The sequence below is a fragment of the Eublepharis macularius genome, chromosome 14 (assembly GCF_028583425.1).
Source record: "Eublepharis macularius isolate TG4126 chromosome 14, MPM_Emac_v1.0, whole genome shotgun sequence".
NCBI classification, from domain to species: domain Eukaryota; kingdom Metazoa; phylum Chordata; class Lepidosauria; order Squamata; family Eublepharidae; genus Eublepharis; species Eublepharis macularius.
In genome coordinates this window covers 44609340-44629390 of record NC_072803.1, presented here as the reverse complement: position 1 = coordinate 44629390, position 20051 = coordinate 44609340, and the positions used below count along the sequence as shown (strand labels likewise).

Below are 20051 nucleotides of genomic sequence, written 5' to 3'. Positions count from 1 at the left end.
CGTACACAGGAATACTTAATACACTATGCAGTGGTGCCACTACAGCCTCAGTAAGCAACACATTTTATGAGCACCACTTTGAGGTGATGGAGAAGGGGAAGCCAGAGCCCCACTTCTCAGAGTGTGGACTGCCAACACATTTGGTTATGTCCTTCTCTGGGGCTCTCTTGCATCAAAGATAGCAACTTAGGTATCAGGTGGTTGTCTTAAGGGCAAAGCCAAAAACTGAGAGGGAAACCTCCTATTAGTCAACCTAAGTATGGAGAGCTAAAGCTCAAGGAAGCACAGAAAGAGGTTACAATTGAAATTGAACACCTTTTGCCTGATAATAGACAATTTTATGTAACAGTGAAATAAAACAGAATAATCAAAGTCCCATTCACAACATTATCATAGGTTTTCTTTCAATCTGTAGTTAGTGGAAGCCGCTTGTTCCCCTGAGAAAAGGGAAGAACAGAGGCGGCATTTCCAACCAGTGTTTCAAACTTCCATCTCCACCCCACTGATATTGACTACACTGGAGACGGAAGTTTGAAACACTGGTTATTGAGAAGAATATTGGCCAGAAGAAGATAGTTCTCGAAATGAGCCAAAGGAGACGGGGCCGGCAAAGCTCGTAGCCATCTGATTGGAAATGCCGCCTCTGTTCTTCCCTTTTCTCAGGGGAACAAGCGGCTTCCACTAACTACAGATTGAAAGACTGTGTGTGCTCCGTTACAGGCAACCTTGAAAATCAAAGAAATAAGAAAACACATAATTTTGTGAATGGGACTTTGATTATTCTGTTTTATTTCACTGTTACATAAAATTGTCTATTGTTATCAGGCAAAAGGTGTTCAATTTCAATTGTAACCTCTTTCTGTGCCTCCTTGAGCTTTAGCTCTCTATACTTGGGTTTTCTTAAGGGGCCAGATTTTACCCACTTGCTGCAGACCTGTGGCCCCAGAAAAACCAACTCACCTGGCCATACAGTAAGGAGCACATGCATGCACATACATGCGCATACACACTTTCATGCATTTCCGGAGTACAAGATTTGTAAGCACTAGCCCAAGGCTTGCATACAAGAAACTAGTTGGACTTGTGGCAAGCCTTAAAACGTGGGTTTGTATTAGCCACCACTACCCCAGCAGGAACGACATCCCCTAATTTAATAAACCTATTCATATAGAAAGGAAAAAGACAGGAACATCTGGTTTAAAACTGAATGCTGCCATTATGATAACGGGTGCCACTCTACTCCTACATCTCTATGGTATTTCTGTCTTTAGAAAACTGTGATGCTCAGATTGATTTATAGCTAGGCCAATTCTCCACCCCCGGCCAGAACATATAATATATTCAATTATATTCGATCCAGACCACAGAAGACTTAGTTTGAATAAAAACACCTTATGCCATATGAAGAAGACCCCATAGACTTTGGCAAGTCTTCAGAGGAAGACAACCACAAATCTGAAGGTTGATGAACAAGAACATCACTGCATCTCTCTGCAGATGTAACTTTACATATAGAATGATTTTGAGAGCATTACCCCATCTATTTTAACAACTATGGTAGCACTTGGGGTAAAAGTAATCACTGAGGTACCCTAGGCCAATACATCTCACCTTTCTAAACTAAACATACCAGTAAGGGCTGTAACCTTTTGATTTAGTTATCAAAAACTAACTACTGTTCATCTTTAAATGCAATTCACGGAGACTTGCTAACGCACTATGCTCCCGCTGCCAGTGTTGTCTTATGGCCAATTTCAGGAAATATGATAAAAGGATTGGTGGTGTGGCAGCCACTCCGAGGCTGAAAAGAGGTGGGGACAATGACATAGGAAGATGCAGAGATTAAGCAGGTCAGCGGTAGCAAACAGGATCTCCAAATATTAACCACTTCCACATCAACTAAGAGTAAGAAGGCAACCAATCCATTCCAATCCTTTACTTGAAAACAGCTTCCATGCAGAGTTGTTCAGATTAACTGCTGATGTCTGAGCTAGCTCCCCTGGCCGTCTCCCAGCCACAGGGAGAGGAAAAGCTTTCGCTACAGGACAGTTATTTCGACCAACAATGTGTTCTCACCTGAACATTACAGTAAATGAGTCCTATATAAGAGAACTGCTAACAAAAAAAAACTGTACACAAGTTTACAAACATATTAACATATAAATAATGGGAAGCTTCCTGCCAGGAGAACTTCCCCAGTAGTCTTTTTTGCTTGAGACTAACACTGGAAGGGGAAAGCCAGTCCCTTTCCTCAAGCATCACAGGGGTTGGTTTGTAAATTTTGTTTCTGTTGTCAGTGCCTCTGGCTTCAAGTGAGCAGTCTGTGCAAAGCAGACACCTCCCCTTGCCCTCCAGGAAGGTGCCCATGGGGCTAAGGCCTCGGCTAGCCAGTCATCGCTCTGGTCCAAGCTCCTGCTGGAAGACTCGTTTCTTCTCTCGACAGTGCTTCTTGTGAGCTGGCCAGTCTTTCTGCTGGCACTGCGAGCCGCAGTACCGTGCGACCTGGCACCGCCCACAGATGTTAAATTCACGTAACTAGAGAGAGGAGCACGGGACAATAATCAGTATCGCTTTCGGGAAGAACCAATCCCAAAGCAGCCAACCAAAAGTTCCAAGGAAGACCATATTCTGCCATTCTCAGATTTGAGAACTTTTTACAAAAATTATAGTACTTGGCATAGATTATAAATAATAGCTATTATTTCTGGACAGAGTTTTCATGGATTCTCTGTGCTAAAGTTGGCATTTTCCTCGAGCACAAACAGCCTTCCATTCCACCAAGCTTCTTGTATCAGTGGAAGGTTTCTTACAATAGAGGTGACACAGTTAGCAAAATGCATCTGTGGGAGCCAACTCATACACTCATGAAGACTATCTGCATTTTCAAAGACATGGTACACTCCATTCTCTCCCCCATCCCGAGAGCCTATAGTTATGACATATGTCTAATACAATCTCTACCTTCCCATACTTTCTGTCCACAAAAGCATTCAAAATTACACTCAGATAAAAGCATGCAGACTCAGCAACCTTGTTCTGCACAAGTAACTTTTCAGGTTACTTCCTATGCAGCTGTTTTAACAAGAACAAAGCTATTGCTGGAGGGTTGCTGGTCTTGCCCCTGATGTAAGAAAAATAGGAAGCTAGGAAAACAAGCTTTGGACCTAGTGACATAACTGGATCACAAAAGGGTCAGGAAGAAAGATTGTTCATGGGGAAGTCGCTTATATTCAGAATAGAAGCCACCCTTGCTGGAGAAGTACTGAAGTTTGGTGCCCAAGGCAACTGCTTAGGCTAAATAAGCATGGATACGTTTCTTGCAAAATAAAACAAAAATTCCATTAACTATAGCTTCAAACATTTCTTTACTTTGGCAAATCACTGCCAAGAAAGAAGCAGTCAGCATAACAGAGACAGTCTCATCCACAACACACACTGGGTTTTGAACACACCTGTTTCTCAATCATTGTGCACGGAGGGTAGTGACATTCATAGTATGTGCACGAGTTCTCCTCTTCTTCCACAACATCCCCATTAGCATTATAATAGCGTGTCACGTTCAGTACAGGAAACTGCTCCTCTATGGGGTCTGTGGGAAGCTGCTGTATTGCCAGCCAGTATAAGCTTTGTTCCCTTCAACAAAAATCAACAAGTTAAGCACTGATTCTACAAGGGCACATTGTCATTAGAGACATTAAAATTTAACACTTTGCAACAGAAAAGGGACAGTAACATGAGTTCTCATTGTCACCGAGGAAGCAACACTTTCACTAAATGAGCTGCTACTCTTCTATAAAGACTGAGAGGGAAAATATAAATTTAGCCAGTCTAATGGAACTTTGGTAGCAGGAAAGAGACATCAAACAGATGGGCTTTCCCAACAGAGTAACTACTGTGTCTTGTCCAATCCATTCTGTGCCTTTTAAAGTTTCCATAATTCTAAAATGGTAATGGAGATGCATACATGGCCACCTATTGCTGCAGATTTCTTTCCTTCACTGCAAAATAAACCCTCTACAAAAAAACCTTTGCTCTCTGATGACTAAACACAATTTTTAGGGCTTTGATTAAAAAAGCAACCAACTCAACCAGGCAGTACAATCTCTCCTTTCTGCTTTGTTTGAACGCTTATGAGTGAAAATGCATTCTGTAAAAATCTTGCTTCCAGAATGTTTAAAAGGTTCCCATGATCAACTTGCTCTACGGCACATGCAGCACAGCACTAAAACTTAGGTCCAAGTTGTTTTGTTGACACATTTTAAAAACAGATAACATGTGCTACTGACTTCAAGCATTCAACGTTCCTTTCTATTAACCCGATTGACAGGTTGTTTTTGTTTTGCAGTCAGAATATGTAGGCATGAGAGCAGACATGCTATTTGCAGTTAGACAAGCAGCTGAATGGCATTCTCTCTCAGCTACTCATCCAGCTCTGTTAAACTGCGTTTAAACTGAAGTATTTATGGACGCTCCAAACTCACTCTCTTTTGCCCAGACTTTAAAAGGAGCCTGGGAAAGACTGCCCCAAGCAAGAATAAGATCTATTTCCTCCAGATGCAAAAGCCAAACAAATATAGCCCAAGGGGATAAGGAACTTCCAATGCCATCACTTCACTTATCTATAATTCTCACTACTTCAGGACTTACCTTTGTTTACTAGAAATTTCTTCAGCTTTGGGTCTCCAGCCCCATGGAACCAATCGAAGGTTGTCTAGACGGTTGTCCACTGTCACGGCATTGAGATGCACCACTTGAAACCCTGGAGCAATGCCTCCCCGATGTCTCTCCCTGGAAGTGTTGACAAGCAGAATGTATAGATACTTCTGTTCGGCAACCAGTTTAAGTGGCAGGCCACAGAAGGGCAAACCCTGACAACTAGCGGTTCCTCAGTGCCACTCCCCCAAGATCCTGTCTGTCTCTTCCTCTAATCTTTGTGTGTGTAAAGATTCAGGAGATGTGAGGAAGTAAGAGAAGAGTGCTATTCAGTCTGTAACTGCTCAAGATCAAATTGTTAGGAAGGTGAAAAGGAGAAGTAAGAGGAAGGAGACGGGCAGGGAGATATAGCACAGCAAAGGTCATCCAAGGTACTCTGCACCAAAGGACATTTTAAGCAGCTGTTTGCACGTTCCTATTCCAATCATGCGTAAAGGTTTCTCACATCAACAGTCAGGATCCATGATGTCTCAAGGTCTTAATGAAGAGGAAGCCAATCAATAGTTTATCAATTTGTGAAGAATCCAAAACAAAGGAAGTCCAACACATATCTTGCTTCATCTTTTTACACATCATAAAGCCCAATTCCAAAGATACAGATAATTTAGCTCTTTGGAAATTTGTCACATATGTCCTCTGCACAGCACTACCTACCATAGTAGTTCATGTAGCAGGCGTCCAGACCCCCTTCCTCGGTTTTTGTCAAATGCGTAAGCAAATATTTTAGCACCATTTCCATCAGCGTCTACTTCCATCCGAGCCTGACCAAGGAGAGCGTACAGTTAGGAAGGAAGTGGGAAAAGGGGGAAAGAACCTAAAAGTATTTGACTGGAAGGTTTTTGGCTCAGACACTCTGCTTCCTTGTAGCATGCAAGCTAGCTACAGTTATTCTGAATTTAGTAATTTGGTCACTCAGAATCAGATTCAAATCAGCTTCCTTGCAAACCAGCCTGAGGATGCAACGGGGGAAAAGCACAATAAGTCTTGCTTTATGAAGGATTCCCATCCCCAAACCACCATGCCTAAAATGCTAATTTTATTCCTTTATCTATTACACTGCTATCTTGCCTTTGTTTCTCATATGTAACTTAAGGCAGCATACAATTTACCTCAAAGGTCACCCACCCAAACAGACCCATACCTGCTTAGCTTCAGTTAAGTCTGCTGGATTATATACCCTCAACCATGCCCTAGAACCAAGCACAATGGAAGTTTAACTAAAAATTGCCCTCCTTTTCCACCCACAATGTATTTGTGAACATTTGAGGCTAAGAGGAAAAAAGTATAAAGAAAAATTCCTTACATGAAAGCTATCAGTTCTGCAACTACATGGCAATGAGAATTTTTATTCTACTAGAAGTAACTTTTTAACAGTTACACAGTTATGGCAATTAGCCACTTCAAGCAGGTCTCTGGAGAGGCAGTATACAACTGTTCTGAATAAATAAATATTCTAATGCAGGTATCCTTCTGATGCTTACATAACAGTACCCAGGGTTTAGATAATAGGTATAGGGTTAGGACTGCTTCCAGGTGCCAATCTTGTCTCAAGATGAGATTTATGTTAACTGGAGAGTGACACCTTAATATAAACAGGGGGGCTTTTAAAATGCAATCCAGTTGCTAAAAATTGGACAGCTCCAGGAGATGTGGGTTCAAATCACATGCGGTGTGGCTTTGGGGCAAATCAACTCTCAACTACCCATTCATTATTTATGGGATGGTCAATACCAATTTTAAAGCATTTTCTACCAAAGCACATTGAATGAGCACAGAAGCCAGTCTCTTTCCAAGAAGCTTACAATCTGCACTGCAGGGCCAAAGAAAGGAAGGAGGCCAATGATGAATAATGTGGTGGTGGAAGAGCAAATAAATTTAACATGAGCCATTATCTGAAACTAGTTTTGCAGAAAGGATACTGGAAAAAATAGGGGGAGAGGTGGACCACGTCAATGTCTTCAGTCAAATCCTGTTGCTATAGATATTGCTGATGCCCATCTAATCTTTTACGTTTTCTTTAAGGTCATCAACTATTTCAGGTGATGGAGAAGGTAGAGACATACAGCACCCCTTATAAAGTTAGATTATACCAAGGGAGAACCTGTGCCTACTACTAAATCTATAATGACTCTGGTGGATATTCTTAAAGAATAGAGAGGGACAGCAACATGGCAAAAAATAAAACCACAACATCAACACAACAGGTAGACAGATGGATTCTTACCTCAAAAGAGTAACTCTCTACAAGCGGAATGTCTTGCTCATCTATTAGTGTGTACTTTGTCTGAAATTAGAAAAAGTAATTGAAAATTAAACACACTTATGCAGGCCCTTCTTATTTTCTTCACCACAATGCTAAACTATTCTAGGAAATGTGATGGCCTCCCAAAAGCATGACTTATGTAGATAAAGGAATAAATCATCTGGGACAGCCCAATTTCATGACCTGATCTAAACCAAAGTAAGCCAGATGAGAAGAGGCCCTCGTTTGTTTGTATATGCCATTCAGCTCATCAGAAAAGCAGCTAGTTCTGCTGGAGGAACACTTTAGGAAAGGGAAGATGCGCTAAGTAGTCTCATTGCTGAAACTTCTTTGCTTCTGAGTTAGCGATTGGAGGGAGGAAATTCCACCACCAAATTTCAACTGAAGACTTTCCTGATTCACATTTCCTTCTCTTTGTAACAATGCTATGCTACCTTTGAAGTGAGAAATACTGAAGAAAGGAGCTCTGATTCTCAAAAGCTCATACCCTGGAAATCTAGTTGGTCTTTAAGGTGCTACTAGATCCGAATCTTGCTCTTCTACCAATACAGCTACCCACTTGAAACTATCAGCAATTCTTACAACTACAGCCGGACGAGGCGAGTTGAACCCAGGGCTTCCCGGCTCAAGGCTCACTATCGTACTTCCCCCTAAAGTTCCTTCCCTTCTTAGTAACCTATTTGTGAGCTACAAGGCAGGAGGCTGCAGGAAGGAAAACATCACAGCCAGGGGCATCTTCTGCACGGAGGGACCGCCACACAGGAGCCACCTGCCCGCATCCACTCACTATAGACACGCAGCCGAGGGAGGAGGAGGGGCTCCCCGCTCAAACCTTCAGAACCCGAAGGCCGGTGACGTCACAGACGGAGAGTGGGGATGCGTTGTGTGACGTCACAGGCCGCGTCACGTGTGCGTGAGGGGGCCGGGCCGAGGGGGCCTCCCGCGCCATCTCCTCCCTCCTCCCGCTCCGGCGGGGCCCCGCCCGCACCTTGCCGGCCACCCGGCCGAGGCGTACGATACCCAGCTTGAAGTCGGTCATGGCCTCGGCCTGTCGGGGAAGAAGAGGAGGAAAAAAAAGGAGGGGGGAGGGGGAGGGAAGAGGGGAGTCGCAGACGGAGACGCCGCTGCCCCTGCCACGCGCCGCCGCCGCCGCCTCGCGCACGCCCGAGGAGGGAAGGGGGCGGGGCCGCACACACCACCGCCGCCGCCAACCCTTCGCGGCGCCGGCCAATCAGAGCGCGAGCCGCACTTCTGCGTCACTCGTCCCTCGACGGCTTCGCGCTCTGTCCACTTTGGGCGGGCGCGCGCGCGCACGCGCAATCAGAGAGCGGCAGCGCCGCGATGACGTAGAAAGGCGAGGTCACGTGAGGAGACGAGGCCGGCCGACGGGTGACGTCGGGACCCGAGATTAATGTGGCGGGGGAAGGAGCCCTCCCGACGCAGCCTGCTTATGGCGCCCCCTGGCGAGGTTTTCAAGGCAAGAGACGAGCAGAAGTGGCTCGCCGTTCCCTGCCTCTGCAACCCTGGTCTTCGTTGGAGGTCTCCCGTCCGAGCACTAACGAGGGCCAACGCTGCTTAGCTTCCGAGATCTGACTTGCCTGGGTTAGAAACTGGACCGTAGGAACAGTTTCATCAGGCACAACATTCTCCAAAGCCATGGGGTGGATTCTGTGGTCCCAGCCCACTAACCAGGGCACTTTCCTGCAGCTGGAGAAAATCGCTGCGGTTCGCAAAACAGCTCTGGAAGAGCCAACCAAGCATCAGTGCCCTTGCAGACAGAAATTTGGATAGCGAGACACGGTTGCACAGCTATCAGAGGGAAGGCAGATTTTAATAAGCGAAGGTCAAAGACTGCATTTAATTGTAGCTGGTCTAAATTTCTGAAAATGTCTGAATATTGAAGTACCGCCTCAGTATACCTGATTTGCCCTCTGCCCCTTTCTTTCATCATCACCCATCTCTTCTCTCTTTCTGTCTGGCAGCCTTTTAACTCCTTCCTTGCTGCTTACTGTTAGGGAGATAGGAAGCAATGTGAATTAGAGGGTGGGTATCTTGGATTTTTTAAAAATGGCAATTTAACTAAAACAAAATAAGACAGATCTCTTCCTTTCTAAAACAGAATACAGAGAGGGAAGGTTGAGGTAAAGAACACCGCAGGCTGCGTGAGAGGGAAGGACACTGCCTCAACCACCAGTCCGAGGGCCTAGGGATGCTAGGAGATTGCCCCTTTTCCTGGAAAAATACTTGGGACTAAGGTCCAAGAGACCTGGTTTCAAATCCCCACTCTGATATGAAGCTTTCTTGGTAATCTTGGACTGGTCACTCACAGCCCGACCTACTGGGCAGGGCTGTTGTGAGGATAAATGGGGGAGAATCTTATATGCCAACTTGAGCTCCTTGAGAGGAATGACGGGATAAAAATACACTATAGATAAACAGAGGGCCCCAAGCTGAATACAAATGCAGATACTGGCCGAGATCCCTCCTCTCCCCTACGCCTGTATATTTTATCTGTTTAATTTGCAAACCTGGGTGCTGCTGATCCCTGTGTCACTGGGAGGCCATTGGTATTTGGAAGCAGGCCATGTCATAAATAAATGAAGAGGGGGAGAGAGAATATGCACTTCCAATTCTGTGTGTGCAGGCTCAGCAGACTTCAGAGTCCTAAGTCTAATGGAAAAGGCAGGTTTTGATGTGGGAAATGATAGCAAAGATCTCTCGCTCTTTCATGGTATTCAAAATTTACCATCTGAGGTGCCCACCTAACTCTCTTTTAGGTATGAGCCTGAGGTTCTAGACTGGAACCCAAGTCTCCTGCCGTGCTGTTCCACTGTCTTGGGAGCCTGGGCATGAAAAAGCAGAACGGAAGTGGAACATAAGAACCCACTGATGTCATACAACATGCAATCACCATTCCGAATGGACCGAGGTAAAGCATGAGTCAACATCAGGGAGCTGCCTCAGGTACAAGCAGCTGCAGGAATGGAGTTCCGGCAGATAGATACCAAGTTTAAGGCCCAGCAGTACCTGAACAGCAGCCAGCCAGCAAAAACTAAAGGCACACCTTTGCTCTACAAGCGGCATCTACAAAATAAACGGTAATGCAGAAAGGGCAAGGCTAAAAACTTGAAAGCTCGACGCATCTTGTAGGAAACAGGTTGGGCACTGGGAGCTTCACTGGAATCCCTGTGTTTTGGGGGGGGGGGCACATTCACAGGCTAGATGGGTGAGCAACTAAGATGGGCCTTTCCTGGAATGGCACCTAAGCTCTAGAACTCCATCCCTAAAGTAACTCACCTGCCACCACATTTACAAGCGTTGAAATGTCAGGCAAAAACATTTTTATTCTCTTTTATTCCCCTTTGGAATTTTATCATCATACTAGCAGCAAAGCCCATTGTGGGAATACAACGGGCTCTAGAAAGCTGGGGTTCGGAGGGCTGGCAGGAAGGCGGCCAAGGAAGGCTGGCTGGCTGGCAGGCAGGTGAGCTGGCAAGGGCCCCTGCCCTTCTCGCCCCCAGCTGATCAGCTGGAGAGGGCTAAAGCACCTGCCTGGACAGGAAGGGGGCGGGCTCCCTGCCTCCCCTTGTCCGCTCATCAGCTGGGCAGGGAGAAGCTTAAATTCAGACGTTTTTACCTTCTTATAATGAACAACTTCCTTGGATTTTTTTTATTTACTTCATTTACAGTCTGCCCTTCTTGCTGAGGCTCAGAGCAGATTACATCTTTACAAATGCAATAAGAACAATAAAATATACAACAATTTTGTTATTCCTAGTTACCCTTGCCCCACTTTAAGTGTTCTAATGTTGGGTGGGCAGCAGGGTGGATTTGAATCATGATTTAAATCAAATCGATATAAATCATGAATGATATAAATCACGATTTAAATCACTAGTCAGTAAGACTAGATTTAAATCATGGTTTTCTACATTAAAGACTCACACTTTTTTACAAGCACTCCTCACACTTAGATTCTTGTGCAGATCTATTCTACTCCCAACAATCTTCTATTCATTGAATTTTTTGAAACTTAGCACTTAAATGGCAAGGGGCTGGTTCTGTGTACAAAGATTTGCAAAGGAACAATGGGATTAAGGTCTTTTTCTCAACGGTGTATGTTTATGTTATAACCTTTTTGCTGTGAAGAAGAGATGTGAACTCTGCAGACACAAATTCACAGTTTTGAGAACTGTAAAACCAAGCCTCTGTGATAATGTCTTCTAGATAGAAAAATTGCCCAATAATCTTACAGAAACCTCTGGAAGAGCATGACATTGTGAATGGGTTAATGGAATTCGTTTACCAAAAAATTTAAAACATTGCATGAATATACAGCCTCATGCTACATAATTAAAAACTAATCCTTATTTCATTATGATAACCTTTGGACTATAATGTATTTTAAATAGAAAATTATCTTTAGCTAGATTTTTCCTCAAAAACATTTATTAAAAATATTCAAATAATTTTTTTAAAATCCAATTTAAGTTTTTAAAATCCATTTTTTGATTATTTTTTTAAATCATTGATTAAAAGACAGAGCTGGATGGGTCAGGTTGGTCGAGTCTGGTGCATTGTCAGTGGTAAGGATGTGGTTCAGTGGTAAAGCTCCTGATTTATATGTGAAAGGTCCCAGGTTCAGTCCCTGTATCTCCATTTGAAGGAACAAGTCATAAATTATATGGAGGTCACAGATGATGTGAAAGAGCTTTCTCTGTGGTGGCCCCTACCCTGTGGAACAGCTTGCCTGAGGAGGTCAGGAAAGCCCCTACTCTTGTAGCTTTCCACAAACAATGCAAAACCGAGTTATTCAAAAAGGCTTTTGTATTGTAGGGAGGAGGTCTCAGATGCTTCATTAATGAATTAGGGACCATATACTTCACTATTATATTGCCTTATGTACTACCTGTTGTTTTAAATATGTGTGCTTCATGTTGTCTAATGTCAGTCCTAGAATTGCTTGTTCTGTTTCAGCATCTCTTCAGCTCTGTATTGGATTCTTGCTAATGCTATGTCTTTGTAAACTTGTGTTTATTTACCCTATGGCATTGCTTATGGAAATGTCCTTGATATTGCCCTTACTAATTTCACCCTATGTATTCCGCCTTGAGTGTCAGTGAGAAAGGCAGACTATAAATGACATAAATAAAAAAAAATATATGAGACCCTGGAGAGTGGCCTCTCTCTCTAGACTCATCGTCTGATTCAGAATAAAGTAGATTAATTTATTGGGTACCAATGCCACTGATTTTGAGCTCCTTTTCTTTAAATACAAGCTATCCTATAACAAATTTCAAAGCCTGTTTTTTTAAAACTTACGTTTATCAAATGAAATTAATCTTGCAAACAGGGCAGTGGTACAGCCTTGCAATGTGGGACCAATGGTGGGCTCTGGCAACTCAGCCTCACTCCACTATAAACACCATGCCTCTTTCCCTCCCCTCATAACTTGTGTTTGGTTTCCAGGACCCCTCAGACCAGACAGCGCAGCACATCTCCGCTTTTCCCAGACATTCATTCTGGAGTGCACAGTCGTAAGTAGGAAGGAAGCCTGACAGAGGCACTCCTTTTGGTCAGTTGAGGGGAAGCCAAAGGCACATTCTCAATGTATTTATTTTATTTACTATATTTGTATTTCGCCCTTGGTATGTTGGTGCCTGCTCTATTCTACCTTCAGAACAACCCTGTGAGGTAGGTTAGGCTGAGAGACTGGCCCAGTACCCCCCCCCCCCCAGCAAGCTTAAATGGCAGAGTGAGAATTCCAGTCTGGGTTTCCCAGATCTGAGTCTAATCCTTTAACCACTGGTCAGGCCGATTGTAAAAACATTTTGAGAAGCTCTGGGATTGAAAAAGGTCAATCAAAAAGGTATCCTGTGCCACTGTAAAGACTAACATTTATTCTAGCAGAAGATTTTGGGGGCTAAAGTGACCCCTCAACAGATATTCTCGCATACACAGAGACTGGGAAAGTGTGGATAAAAAGACCGTGATATGGAAAAGGTTGGTAATGTTAAATTGCTTAACATAATTTAAGAGGCTATATTACCACCAATTACATGGGTCCCAAATGGTCACTGTGTTTTATCTTCTGAACTCCAGAGTTTTATGTTACAATAGCAAGGCTGAGCCTCTTGGGCTGTGTGTGTGTGTCTGTCTGTCTGTGGCATCAGTCACATGACTGTAAGAGGGGAAACCAGAAATTTTACCTCACTGTTGGCAAGACTATGACCGTGAGCAATGGACCAAAACAGCCAAGCACTAGGAAGTTCAGTGTGGTGAGGAACAAGCCAAGGGCCAATGGAAGGAATCCTTTCTAGACCAGTGTGATGATGACCCCCATCTTGCCATCTTATGCTACTCTTTGCAACAAGTGTGCAAGGTAGGGTTGGCAGCTCCAGCTTGGGAAATTCCTGGAGATCTTGTGGGTGATACCTGGAGAAACCTGGAGAAAGTAGGGTTTGGGGAGGGAAAGGACCTTGGCATGGCATAAGTCCATAGAGTCCACCCCCAAAGTAGCCATTTTCTCCAGGTGAACTGATCTCTGTGGCCTGGAGACCAGTTGTAATTCCGGAGATCCACAGCCACTACCTGGAGGCTGGCAACCCTAGTGCAAGGTAAGGCAGGAGCGACGGCTGTCTAGGTAGCAAACAAAGGGGGAACGAAGAAGCTTGGCAGAGGCTTGAGATTTGGCAGGAGGGGCTCCGCGACCCACCGGAGGCTCCCAACCTTGGGTTGAAGACCACTGCACTATCAAATCAGATGCTGTGTTCGATCTCTAAGTTACCACAAGCACTTTTTGGGTTTTGTTGCAACAGGGGCTACCCCGCCAGGCGGTTTCGTCATCAGGAGAAGCTTAAAAACAAATGGGAAAATTAAATAAAAAATGAAATACAATAGAAATGTGCATCTTTGGCTTTTTTGCATGAGAACATCCCATTTCACTCTGCATAACCTTGTGAGGTGGGCGAGACTGAGAGATGGTATGTGAGTTGAAGTCAACCAGTGAACTTCCTGGGTGAGCATTTGAATTGGACTTCCCAGCGTGAATCTCCATCCAGTAAAACCTAGTGGCTGTCAGGCCCAAGACTTCTCTGTGATGGTCGCCCTCTTAGAAGTATTAACATTTTTGTTTAAGCTAATCCAGTGCAGCCTCCCTCCCCAGGGAAACTAGTTTGTTAATCACTAACTGTCTAACCAGTAGGTGACAACTTTGTTTTGTCTTGCCTTTCTCTTAATGCACCCTCCTTCCAGTCTTGTGTTAATTTCCTATCCTACTTCTGTTTTTAAATTGGCTTTTTAATGTTTTTTATTATGCTGTTCATTGTTAGCCACCTTTAGTGGCCCTGATTGGGTAGAAACACAAAATACCAATGTGGTAAATAAATAATTTGTTACTAGCTGTATAAGGTGTGTGCTGGTGAAAGCTATCTCAGTTGAGTTTCTGCCATGCAGAATGGCTAATGGCTGCTTTTAAAAGCATATGAGGCCAAGACCCTTTCTGAAAGACACCTGGATCTCATTCCCCTTCCCTATAAGAGTCCCTACAACAGTGAATGTTGTGTTACCTTTTGCTGCAAAAGTTAAGCTTCTCATGATCTCTCTAGGGGCAACTGAGAGCCGACTGCCACTGACTGTGAATGTGGACAGCCCTGGGCCAGCGGCATACCCGCCCCCCAGTGTCAACTGCAGGGAGACCACTGCTCCATCCTACACCTTTGGATGGAAGACACCTTCTAAAGGTACTGGGGGAATGAAAATATCTCCCCCCCACCACCACAAGTAACTAGTTGCCTAGACAAGGGACATCTGGGAGACCTCTTGTACAGTAGTCACTTGCCTAGTTGGCTGGGCCAAAGAAAAACTGATACAAGGCAACCAGATGGGATGAGGACGTAAAGAGAGCAGGTTCTGTTTGTTCTTTGGGGGCTGATATGCCACAACAGAATGTGTTGTGGGCAAACATGCATCAAAGTCTGATTTTGGGAAGCTTTCCAGAATCAGTGCTTAAAGTGATGGGAAAGCCACGTTACCATCAGTCTCTTTGGCTAATGGGGTCGAGGCCAGGCCCCCATTCAAGCACATTCTTGTTCCTGCAACACCAATCTCTGCTGCAACCTCACCCCATCTTCTCCGTTTCTCCAGAGGGCGGAGGGCGCCGTTCCTGGCAGAAAACCTGGTTCCAGAGCAAGAACCCTTTCACCATGAAAGCCGATTTTAACCGTGAGACAAATGTGTGTGTCACACTGGGAGGGGCGTTTTTGAGCTGATCCCAGTCAGATCATAGTTGGAAGAGAGGACCTAGAAAGGCAGGACGGCAGGGCAGGGCACTTCCCGAACAGTTTCACACATGCTAGAACTCTCTACATGTACTTCCATATGGCCCAAGTTAATTCTAGCTCAAGGCAGATCAGGAACACCTCTCTGTGCCATTGTGTCTTTCAGCTAATCAGTTGTGTGAACACCGAGTATGGTTCTTCCATAACAGGAAAAGTATTCCCCACCTACACCCTTTCAGCCTCCTCAGCCTTAAGTTTTGAATGGGAAGGGGAAAACATATTTGCTTTTTAAAAAGGAATTTCATAGCTCAGCCCTGTCTCTCTGCAGTGGCCGTCTCCATTCCACTATGGCCCATCCACAGACTCCAAACCAGCCAACAGGCCAAGCAATCCTGGCTTTACCTTTGGACAGAAAGGGGTCTTCTCCCTTGCCAGCAAAGGTGAGGATCCATTCTTCTTAGGGTTTCTACCTTCTATGGAGACTCTAGAGCAGGAGTTACCTTTACTATCCTCGGGGTAATTATACTCCAGAGCGTATCTCTGCTGTGCTTGAGCTGGCCAGGAACTGCAGCTGCTGCCATTCAGTTTGGGAGATCCCTTTCCATGCCCTCCTATGTACATATATTGCACCCTTCTGTGTCCTGGACAGAGCTATCTATGCGTCAAACATAGTTCACTTTTTTTCAACATACCCCCAAACTAGCTCAGCTTTGCCTCTGCATTGGATTTTGATTTCAGTGAGCTGCTTTGGGGACTAATATTTGGCTAGAAAGCAGAATGAAAACATAGTAATAGGCACACCTGATAAGCCAGTTGTTATCATGCCAAGCCTTAAGGATAATTTTGCCACAAAGAGGTTGGTAGCAAAGCTTTTCTGCCTCTATAACCTGCCTCTCTCTCCAAATGGGGACCCAAAGTGGCTCAAATCCTTCTCCATTTTATCCTCACAGCAACCCTATGAGGTTGGTTAGGCTGAGAGTTTGTGATTCACCCAAGGTTGCCCAATGAGCTTCCATGGCAGACCAAGGAATTGAACCTGGGTCACCCAGATCCTAGCTCATCATTCTAGCCACTACACCACACTAGTCTGTGTCTCTGTCCAATGCGAGCCCAGTTTCTGATCATTTTCTCCGTGAAGAAGCAGTTAATATCCGATCTTCCTCTTCTGAGACACGAACTCCGTATTTTTTTATCCCTTCTCAGCAAAATGAGAAAATAATTGCAAGCTTCAGTAAGCAAAACTTTTTGAACAGAACCAACGCAACAGACTACCTGTTGTTTCATAAGTACTTTGCAAGGTAGTCTAAGCTGGTCAGTCCAAGACTATCCTGTGAGTTTCAGCAAACACATTTAAATCAAAGTTCAGTTACCTTAACCAAGATCTTAAAGGATGAATAGGCCTGTAAGCACATCTTACTCCAGAATAGCAGGGAGAAGTCAGGACCGGGACTTTGCTTTTGGTGGGTGTCATAAAACTTTGCTGGGGTCCCTACACAACTAAGCTGCTCTCCTTCACTAGCACTTCTAGTTGCTCACAAAGGCAGTGAACAGGGATCCCAACAACGTCCAGGGGGAACACAGCTTTATGCATATCATCTTCTAGCAACCACAGTATGTTGCCAGTTTGTTGCTCCAGCCTGGATGGCCCTTTTCCCTTCCCTTCCCATTTTTGCTGCAGATGCTGTAAACAAACCAGCACCCAACAAGTACAACACTGTGCACAGCTATGAGCACGTGCTACAAAGATCTCCATCCTTCGTCATCAGTCCTGCACCACAACACCCATACAGATGGGCAAGCAAAGGTGAGGGTTTTTTTTCTCCCTGCATGTAAAACACGTGCTGTCCCACAGCACTGCAGCCTGTCTCCACACAAACATGGGGAAGCCCATTCCAGTGCTGAAACTGAAAAAGGGCTGCTCTGGAACAGGACCCATCGTGAATTATCTGGAGATGGGATTTTGAGATTTTTTCCCCATTTTAATATGCTAGAGGATTCATACAGGAGCGTGCCCTTTCAGGGGAAAAGCTGCCAATACCTAGGTGAGCTTCCACTTATATGCAGCCCCCTGTGAAATTCAAGGTCAGCTAACAAAGCCCTAATTCCAACGCCCATGAAAGCTAAATTGGTTACCAGATGGAACAGCATCTTTTTGTTGCTCCTGAGGTTCAAAAGATGACCCCATCTGCTTTTGTAACATTCCAGTACCAAGAAGAAATTCCATTTTGCTGTCTTTTAAGCTTGTTTTATTGCTGCTCAGTGCTTTTTTCAGGTTCTGACAGCTGAAATTTTCATTTGTATGCTAGCTTGAGCTGAAAAGTGTGTTATCAATTTATTTATAGTATGCCTTTCTGAAATTCAAGGCAGATTACAACAGTGTGAGCGAAAATACAATATAATCGACAGCTAGGCTATTCAGTAAGCAAAGTACAGTAATGAACAACAGATACAGATAACTAAGTTCTGTGGCATTTTTAGCAGAGTGAAAACTCCCAAGTAGGCACATAACATCAGCAAGCAGTACCCAATAGCATAGTGTTTAGTCTCCATCCCCATGAATGAACCTCTCTGAGCCATTTCTTATGATATAGTCCTGAAATTTGGGTAGAAAGCACTCCTGAATAATTCAGTTCCTGATGACCTTGTGCAGGCCCATTGTGCAGGTGGGGGCTACCACAGAGAAAGCATCTGTGTGGGCAGCTGTTGATTTTGCCCAACGACAGGATATCTGCAGAAGGCCCTGATGAGTGAAACTGCCATGGCTGAACATGGGGGAGGCAGTTGCACAGGTAGAAGCCAAGGCCCTGAAGGGCTTTGAATGTGATAATCATGACCTTGAATTGAGCCCAGTAACCGATGGGAAACCATCGGCGTGACGGCAGAATGGGAGTCCTATACGTGTTTCATCTAGCTCCTGAGAGTAGACAAGCTGCAGTGTTCTGCACCAACTGAACTCTCTGAGTTGACTTTGAGGACTGATCTATGTAGAGTGCATTACAGTAGTCTAGTCTCAGGTGGCCAAAGCAGGGGTCCACCTTCCTTTTTTGCAGCTACATTTACTTGCTTCTGTAGCAGTAGTGCTGGGTCTAGTAGAACCCCTAGGCTCTCAGCCAGGGTCAATTGAACTCCATAAAAGGTCAGCACAATGGCCTTCAAGATCCCTGCTTTTCCAATCACTTCCATCTTATCTTTATTGCATCACCAGGGAATTTGGATAATGAGATTTAGAGCTGGGTATCACCCGTATATTGATGGCATCCAATTCTATAGCTACAAATGATTTCTCCTAAAGGCTTTACAGAGGTGGAATAACACGAGGGCTAAGATTGCACCTTGTGGAACCCCACAAATTCCAAAGATAGCTGGCCTCCAACAGCAACCCTTTGAATCCCATGAGGAATGATTTAAACCACTCCAAGGCACATCCCGATACCCGTTTCTGCCTCAAAATGCCGGCATGGTCTACTGTGTTGAAAGCTGCAGATAAGAGGAGCAATACTGAAGCATGGTTTTTATCTACATTTAAGCAGAGGACCTGGATAGCCCAGGTGAGCCTGATCTTGTCAGATCTCAGAAGCTAAGCAGGGTCAGCCTTGGTTAGTAATTGGATGGGAGACCTCCAATGAAGAGCAGGGTTGCAGTGGCAGGCAATACTCGTTAGTCTCTTGCCATGAAAACCCCGCCAGGGGTTGCCTTAAGTTGGCTATGACTTGAGGGCACTCTCCACCACCACCAAGTAGTGCCATCTCCATCCCTGGGCCAAAACCAGACTGAAAAGGGTCTAAAGCACCAGAGTTGTCCAAGGTCTGCAGTTGGTCAGCTACTGCTCTCTCAACCACTTTGCCCAGAAAGGACTGATTAGACTGAATAGAACACCGAGATGCCAACAATGCTTGGAATGATTGTTTATGGAAATGTCCTTGACACTGATTGTACTGATCTCTCACTATGTAATCTGCCTGGAGTCTCAGTGAGAATGGCAAACTATAAATGACATAAATACATTTACCAGCTGTCCTATTCTGTCTTGCAGAGGGCACACCAGGGCCTGGCACTTATAATGTAGAGCATGGGCACACTGCCCGCTTACCCAGCTCACCAAGCTTCTTCATCCAAGGTGTGAGGAGACCCAAGAAGCATGAAACAGGGCCATTTTCCACACTGTGACTCTGTGTGACGTGACTCTCCAATATAGCGTCAAAGGCAGCTCACGTAATGAATACAGCCTGGAATTTATTAAAAATGGAGCACCTGCGCTTCTTTTTAGTCAGCTGTCTGTCTGCATCAGCCCCAAGTGGAAGAATGGCCAAGAAAACCAGCTGATGTGCGTGTGGGAACAGAAGCATTTTACCTGTTTGTGTAGCATGGGATACCTGTCTGTGTAGCATGGGATACTTGTTTCTAAATGCTAAGGAAATGAGTAAGGCAGCTCATCTTCTCAAAAACCTTTCTGCTCCTATGGCGTCCCACCTTGCTGCCCCCATTTTCAGCTCCAGACACCGTTTAAGACTTCCAATTCCAGAGGGGGCAGGAGGAGGTGAAGTCTGCGCAGAGAATATGCAGACCAAGGCTGTAGACCTCTAAAATGCACTGCAGTCAAAGATGATGTTTTAGATGGGTAGCCATGTTGGTCTGCAGTAGAACAACAGGATTTGAGTTCAGTGGCACCTTAGAGATCAAGATTTTCAAAGAATAAGTATTTGAGAGTCAGAGCTCTCTTCTTCAGATGGGACAAGTAAACCTTATTTATTATTTTATTTGACTTATATCCTGCCCTCCCCATGAATGGGGAGATA

The 20051-nt window shown here is 44.7% G+C and overlaps 2 protein-coding genes across 2 annotated transcripts; one reads left to right on the top strand and one right to left on the bottom strand.

Moving 5' to 3' along the window:
- Nucleotides 1-1921: 1921 nt before the first annotated feature.
- On the bottom strand, nt 1922-8129 carry ZMYND19 (zinc finger MYND-type containing 19). The gene is made up of 6 exons (XM_054998131.1): nt 7965-8129; nt 6938-6997; nt 5368-5474; nt 4648-4788; nt 3453-3633; nt 1922-2535 (listed from the first exon to the last, which is right to left on the bottom strand). Exons 1-6 carry the CDS (start codon nt 8013-8015, stop codon nt 2392-2394), a joined length of 684 nt encoding a protein of 227 aa, XP_054854106.1. The 5' UTR covers nt 8016-8129; the 3' UTR covers nt 1922-2391.
- Nucleotides 8130-8561: 432 nt separating this feature from the next.
- STPG3 (sperm-tail PG-rich repeat containing 3) lies at nt 8562-19529 on the top strand. The gene is made up of 8 exons (XM_054998479.1): nt 8562-8578; nt 9754-10074; nt 12446-12513; nt 14584-14718; nt 15122-15210; nt 15584-15695; nt 16934-17059; nt 19289-19529. Exons 2-8 carry the CDS (start codon nt 9959-9961, stop codon nt 19420-19422), a joined length of 780 nt encoding a protein of 259 aa, XP_054854454.1. The 5' UTR covers nt 8562-8578; nt 9754-9958; the 3' UTR covers nt 19423-19529.
- Nucleotides 19530-20051: the final 522 nt, after the last annotated feature.

Coding starts and splice junctions, on each gene's coding strand:
- ZMYND19 (XM_054998131.1), bottom strand. CDS start 8,015: ATGACCGACTTCAAGCTGGGTATCGTACGCCTCGGCCGGGTGGCCGGC. Junction 5,475..6,937: donor TAGAGAGTTACTCTTTTGAG/GTAAGAATCCAT, acceptor CTCCTTGGTCAG/GCTCGGATGGAAGTAGACGC. Junction 2,536..3,452: donor GCACAATGATTGAGAAACAG/GTGTGTTCAAAA, acceptor TCCTCTCTCTAG/TTACGTGAATTTAACATCTG.
- STPG3 (XM_054998479.1), top strand. CDS start 9,959: ATGGAGTTCCGGCAGATAGATACCAAGTTTAAGGCCCAGCAGTACCTG. Junction 14,719..15,121: donor ATGGAAGACACCTTCTAAAG/GTACTGGGGGAA, acceptor CCGTTTCTCCAG/AGGGCGGAGGGCGCCGTTCC. Junction 15,696..16,933: donor CTTCTCCCTTGCCAGCAAAG/GTGAGGATCCAT, acceptor TTTTTGCTGCAG/ATGCTGTAAACAAACCAGCA.